Source organism: Rhinoderma darwinii, chromosome 3 (genome assembly GCF_050947455.1).
Source record: "Rhinoderma darwinii isolate aRhiDar2 chromosome 3, aRhiDar2.hap1, whole genome shotgun sequence".
Lineage (NCBI taxonomy): Eukaryota > Metazoa > Chordata > Amphibia > Anura > Rhinodermatidae > Rhinoderma > Rhinoderma darwinii.
The window spans coordinates 229,420,416-229,426,393 of record NC_134689.1 but is presented as its reverse complement, the minus strand read 5'-3'; the positions used below and the strand labels follow the sequence as shown (position 1 = coordinate 229,426,393).

The 5,978-nt window shown below is 43.4% G+C and overlaps 1 protein-coding gene across 2 annotated transcripts; it reads left to right on the top strand.

Annotated features, from left to right (window-relative positions):
- Positions 1-263: 263 nt before the first annotated feature.
- Positions 264-5,460, top strand: LOC142747979 (tubulin alpha chain-like). Of its 2 annotated transcripts, none has more exons than XM_075855089.1 (3): positions 264-475; positions 2,709-2,857; positions 4,345-5,460. In XM_075855089.1, exons 1-3 carry the CDS (start codon positions 295-297, stop codon positions 5,320-5,322), a joined length of 1,308 nt encoding a protein of 435 aa, XP_075711204.1. In that variant the 5' UTR covers positions 264-294; the 3' UTR covers positions 5,323-5,460. The 2 variants fall into 2 exon arrangements, with proteins under 2 accessions (XP_075711204.1, XP_075711205.1); XM_075855090.1 differs by having other exon boundaries at positions 264-480; positions 2,714-2,857.
- The last annotated feature ends 518 nt before the right edge of the window (positions 5,461-5,978 follow it).

The following is a 5,978-nucleotide window of genomic DNA, read 5'->3' as shown; positions in this document are numbered from 1 at the left end:
GGGTGACGCTGTCAACCTCTGTAGAAAATCTGCAGCAAAAATGCACTGTCTACTGTGTTTCTGACTGATTCACCTATTTTTATTTGGGTTTTTTTTTTCCTCCACTGGTGTGTGTGTGTGTGTGTGTGTGTGTGTGTGTGTATATATATATATATACACACTAAATGTTCTCCTACACTTATAGTAGGTATTTTAAAACCAGCGGTTCAAGATTCTTCTGTCCTACATAGAGTATTTCTATTTATTTTGCAGAGGGAATGCATATCTGTCCATATAGGCCAGGCAGGTGTTCAAATGGGAAATTCCTGCTGGGAACTGTATTGCTTAGAACATGGAATCCAACCAGATGGTGTTATAACAAGTGAGAAGACAGCGAACATGGTGGACTCTTCATTTGGCACCTTCTTCAGTGAGACTGGGTCGGGGAAGCATGTACCAAGAGCTGTGTTTGTTGACTTGGAAGAAACGGTCATAGGTACAGTATGCCTTCCACTTCTGTATTAGCTATTAAGTATAGAAGGCTGTTAGTGAATGTTTAATAGGGCAAAAATGTAAAGCTATGGGGGTGTGTGCCTAAATTCCTTAATTTGTGCCAAGAAACTGACATACATTTTTGTGCCAGACTTATTGTGTGGTTTGGATAGTTTTTGTTCCCCAACGGCCAGTTTTGAGAAGGGGCACGGCTTGGTGAAAGGAGGAAGTGGCTTTTTTCCAAGAACTTGGTGTGGCTTTTCAGCCAGAATTCCCTGCGATCGCCAGGGCAGATGCGCGGTGTACCTTTATGCAAGTTATCTTCCCTATGTGAACTTACCCTAATGCTTATATTCAAGGATCTTGTCAACAATTTTGTCCAACTTCCTGTAAAGGTAGCGACTTGCCGACGTCTTTCCCATGCAGTGATATATGACCATTCGTTTGTTGGTGTATAAAAATGATAGAAATATAGGTCTTTTTAAAGGTGGTGTGGTTGACCTCTGGGGACCTCAACTCATGACAAAAGTGTGCAATTTAATTATATCAGAATGTTTCGGATTTCAGGCAGTTTATAAATGTCCTGGAAAAAAGGATAAAGGTTGTATCCTCAAATAATATGAAATTGCCAATGCAACGGATACCTTCAGCATGCTACCCCCCCAAAAGACCCTTAATAAATGGGTTGCCAAACCATGGAGCTGCTAAGGGATTAGATGGAAAGCTGTGTTTGAAACGGCCCTATAGGGATAGAATGGGCAATATGTTTGTACCTTTCATACCATCAAGGGCAACCTTATCTACTTCTCTGAATGTATATAACCTCTTCAGTGGCATAGCAATAGGGGTTGTGACCTGCCCAGGGGGTGCCACAGGCCCCCCGCCTTTACCACAGGTGGCAGGGCTACAAGTTGAGGAGGGTAAACATCATTACTTTACTGCTGTGCTTCCTGACAGTGTCGTTAGGCAGCCTGACTCCTGCTCTGAGGTGCAGGAGACAGGGGTGAAGGAGTAGGTCTAGCCACACTGCCGCACCACCAGAAGCAGAGCAGTGAAGTATCGCCTTTAACTGGAGCAGTCAATGAATAGCACTACTGGACACCTTTTAATTAAGGGCAGGTGGAGGCTGCAGACCCCAGTCTGTCTGCAGAATGCAGAGGGTGTTATTACTTTGGGGACACAAAGGAGGCACTATTACTTCATGGGGGCATAAAGGGGATTATTACTGTGGGATATAGAGGGCACTTATATTGTGGTGGGCAACAATGGGGCAATTGGTTTGTAAAGCACTAGTACAGTGTTGAGGGCATTGGGGTATTAGCAGGATGAGGAGCTATGGCTGAAATAACTTTTAACGGAAGTCTGGACTTAGATGAAGAGGTAAATTGGACATCTCCTGTAACTGGATTTAACTGCACTCTATTCACTTTTTGTCTTACAGATATGCTGTCTTCAATATATTCTAGATATGTCTGATCTATTTTATGGGACGCAAAACCTATTTCTAGGGATTGCCTGTGATCTTTGACGACCCTAGCAACACCCCTGGCTGCTAGTCATGCATCGATGGGCCACTTAAAGGGGTTGTCCACTACCAGACAACTGATGACCTATTCACTGGATAGGTCATCTGCATATGATCTGACACCCAGACCACGCACCGTTTAGGTGCCTCCGGACATCCATGCCGGAAGCAGATAGCTCAGTTCACGGAATAGCAGCTGTACTGCAGCTCTGCTCCTATTCAATTTAATAGGAGCAGAGCTACAGCACTTCCACTATGCAATGTAGGAAGCCAACTGCATTAACGTCTGGTGCCTGCAGGCAGCCAGAACAGCTTATCAGTGCGGGCTCTCGATGTCAGACACCCATAGATGATATACTGATTGCCTAACCGGGGGATAGGTCATCAGTTGTCCGGTAGTGGACAACTCCTTCAAGAGACCTAGCAATATGGCTGTTAAGAGATGTGTGGGGGCACCAAGCTGAACTCTGCACCAGGGCCCATGAGTCTTTAGCTATGCCCCTGATAGTCTTGTAGCTTGACAGTACATCTATAACCATGTATGCAACTCAACACCTATTGGGGGAACTTGACAAAAGTAGCACAAAGGAATAGGGAAGTTGAGAATCAGGATGCTATGGGCAACTACAACACTTTCTGTGCACTCCATTAGATAATGCTCTTCTGTTTACTATAAGTCAATGATTGCATTTTTTTATTTTATTTTTTTTAGATGAGACCAGGACTGGGCTCTATAGAGCCTTGTTCCATCCAGAGCAGCTTATTACAGGAAAAGAAGATGCTGCTAATAACTATGCTCGTGGACACTATACAATTGGCAAGGAGTTAATAGATTGTGTGCTGGACAAAGTGCGAAAGCTGGTAAGTACATTCAAGTTGTCCAATTTGGCTACTGAAATGGGAAAAGTGAATTAGTTGCACATGGCAACCAATCAGTTTAAGGCTTTTTGGTTTTTTTTAGGCCCTTTTTAAAAATGAAGAAGCAATCTGGCTGTTATGAGCAACCCCCCCCCCCCCCCAAGGTTTTTTGAAGTATTGCGATTTCTCATGTGATCATGCACTGCATTCCTTTTTAAAGGGGGGGGGGGTGTACATGATTCGGAAAGCATGGTTGCGTTCTTCCAGAAACCTCACCACACGTCAATGGGTTGTCTGGTATTACAGCTCCACTCCATTAAAAAGAGAGCCACATCTTGAATATAGGATTCAGTTCTGGGCTCCACATTGTAAAAAGGAGAGCTGGAGAAGGTTCAAAGGCTGGTGACTGTTATTAAAAGGGATGGGATGTCTTACAATGACAGGCAGAGACTGTGGGGGGGCATGATAGAGGTGATCTTAAAGGGAACCTGTCACCAGCATTTCACCTATTAAACCAGCAAAACCAGGTGGTAGTGGGTGAGAAATCATTTCTATATAACCTATAATTGTCGTAGTCAGTTCTGTACCTTTTTTAGTATTTTTTTTTTTTTATTCTATTTTTTTTTTTTTGTTCCCACACCGTATGCTAATGAGCAAAAGTCATATCTTCATTCCTTGTCTTTCCGAGTTTACCCCGCCTCCTTACTTTTGACAGCTCCTCGCCTTCCCCCAGCACACATAATCCCGTGCTTGTGCATTAATGTCCTCTTCTGGTGTGTGCGGACAATGGAATATTACGATAAAAGGCGCCTAATGCTCGCCTAATGGCACTGGGGTTTATAACTCCTCTAGCAATAAAATATTAAGAGGTTGAACTTTATAGGGATTATCATTTATCCCTATAAACTTCTGAAGTATGGCTAGAAGCCAAGATGACTACCAAATTCGCATAGTCTAACTTCTTAGACACTAGCTCTATAGAAAACCGTTTAGTTATAGCAAAATGGCTCTACTCTATAAAGTAAATATGTTCTAAGCAGAATTTTTATAATACTGTTGGGCTGCATGCACACATTGCGTATTTTGCAGTTGAAAATACTTACCAAAACTGCTGGAAATTCGCAGGTAAAAACTGCACTGAATCATGTGTCTGATGCGTTTTCATGCTGCAGGTCTTGGTGCCCCCATCCCTCTCCACAGCACTAGGCCAACACAATTCGCAAGCGGAAACGCAAGATAAATTGACGTCCTGCGGATTCTAAACTCACTGCAGGTCCATTTCTGTCCCAAAAAATACTGCAGTGTACATGAGGCTTCCAGGAATCTTTGATTTTGCTAGTACTGTATTACGCTGCAGATTTGCATGCATAACACGTAATACGCATGGTGTTCATTGAGCCACAGTACTTGACTGACAAACTTTCCGTTTGTAAAGCCAATACAACACCATTATTATCAGTGAAGCATAACTCGTGACTCTTCTCTTGCAGGCTGACCAGTGCAGTGGTCTTCAAGGATTTTTGGTATTTCACAGTTTTGGTGGAGGTACAGGCTCTGGTTTTACTTCGCTATTAATGGAGCGTTTTTCCGTTGACTATGGGAAAAAGTCCAAGCTTGAGTTCTCAGTGTATCCTGCCCCCAGGATCTCTACAGCAGTGGTGGAACCTTACAATTCTATCCTGACAACCCACACAACTCTGGAGCACTCCGACTGTGCCTTCATGGTAGACAATGAAGCCATTTATGATATTTGTAACCGTAACCTGGACATTGAGCGCCCTTCTTATACCAATCTTAATAGATTAATTGCCCAAATAGTTTCCTCTATTACAGCCTCTTTGAGGTTTGATGGCGCCTTGAATGTTGACTTGACAGAGTTCCAGACTAATTTGGTGCCCTATCCTAGAATACATTTCCCCCTAGTAACTTATTCCCCCATAATATCGGCAGAGAAGGCTTACCACGAACAACTATCGGTGCCCGAGATTACTAATGCTTGCTTTGAATTTTCAAATCAGATGGTTAAATGTGACCCCAGACGTGGTAAATACATGGCTTGCTGCCTGTTATACAGGGGTGATGTGCAGCCCAAAGATGTAAATGCCGCAATAGCTGCTATTAAAACCCGGAGGTCAATCCAGTTTGTTGACTGGTGTCCTACTGGGTTTAAGGTGGGAATTAACTATCAACCTCCCACGGCAGTCCCAGGAGGGGACTTGGCCAAAGTTCAACGTGCTGTCTGTATGCTGAGTAATACTACTGCAATTGCAGAGGCCTGGGCTAGGCTGGACCATAAATTTGACCTAATGTATTCTAAGAGGGCTTTTGTACACTGGTATGTGGGAGAGGGGATGGAGGAAGGAGAGTTCTCTGAAGCAAGAGAGGATATGGCCGCTCTGGAAAAGGATTATGAAGAGGTGGGGACGGAATCCGCAAATGGTGCTGATGACGAGGAGGATGAATACTAAGCAGCTTCAGCTTGCCTATTGGCCACATGGTGCAGTCTAAATGTTAAATATTTAAGATACAACTACTGTACAACAGTGATCTGAATTCTAAGTGCTCTATTGTCTTGTCAATGTTTTAACAATTGGTGTTTCAGATATGTGGAGGGCCTTGCATGGCAATGTATTGATGGCTGAAAGGTCATTTCTGCTGTTTTGTATCAATAAAAAAGTGGTATATCATTCTATTTGGAATTCTTTAATCCTGGGCCCCTCTTTTATATAAATACGCTTTGATATCTGGAGATGGTGACTGTAAGGGTATGTTCACACGGCAACGTCAATTACGTCTGAAATTACAGAGCTGCTTTCAGGCGAAGTGCACGCGTTTTACGGCGCCTTTTACGAACTTAATTGGAGCTGGTTCTTTGGAGTCAATGAGAAACTGCTCCAATTACGTCCCAAGAAGTGACATGCACTTTGAGGCGGGTGTCTCTTTACGCACCGTCTTTTGACAGCAGCGCGTAAAAAAAAACCCAAAAAAAAGTCTGCACAGAACATCGTAAGACCCAGTTAATTCAATGGGCAGATGTTTGGAGCCGTTTTTCGGTCATAATTCCAGGCGTAAAACTCCTGAATTACGTCCGTAAATGGGGCGTGTGAACATGCCCTTTAGGTCT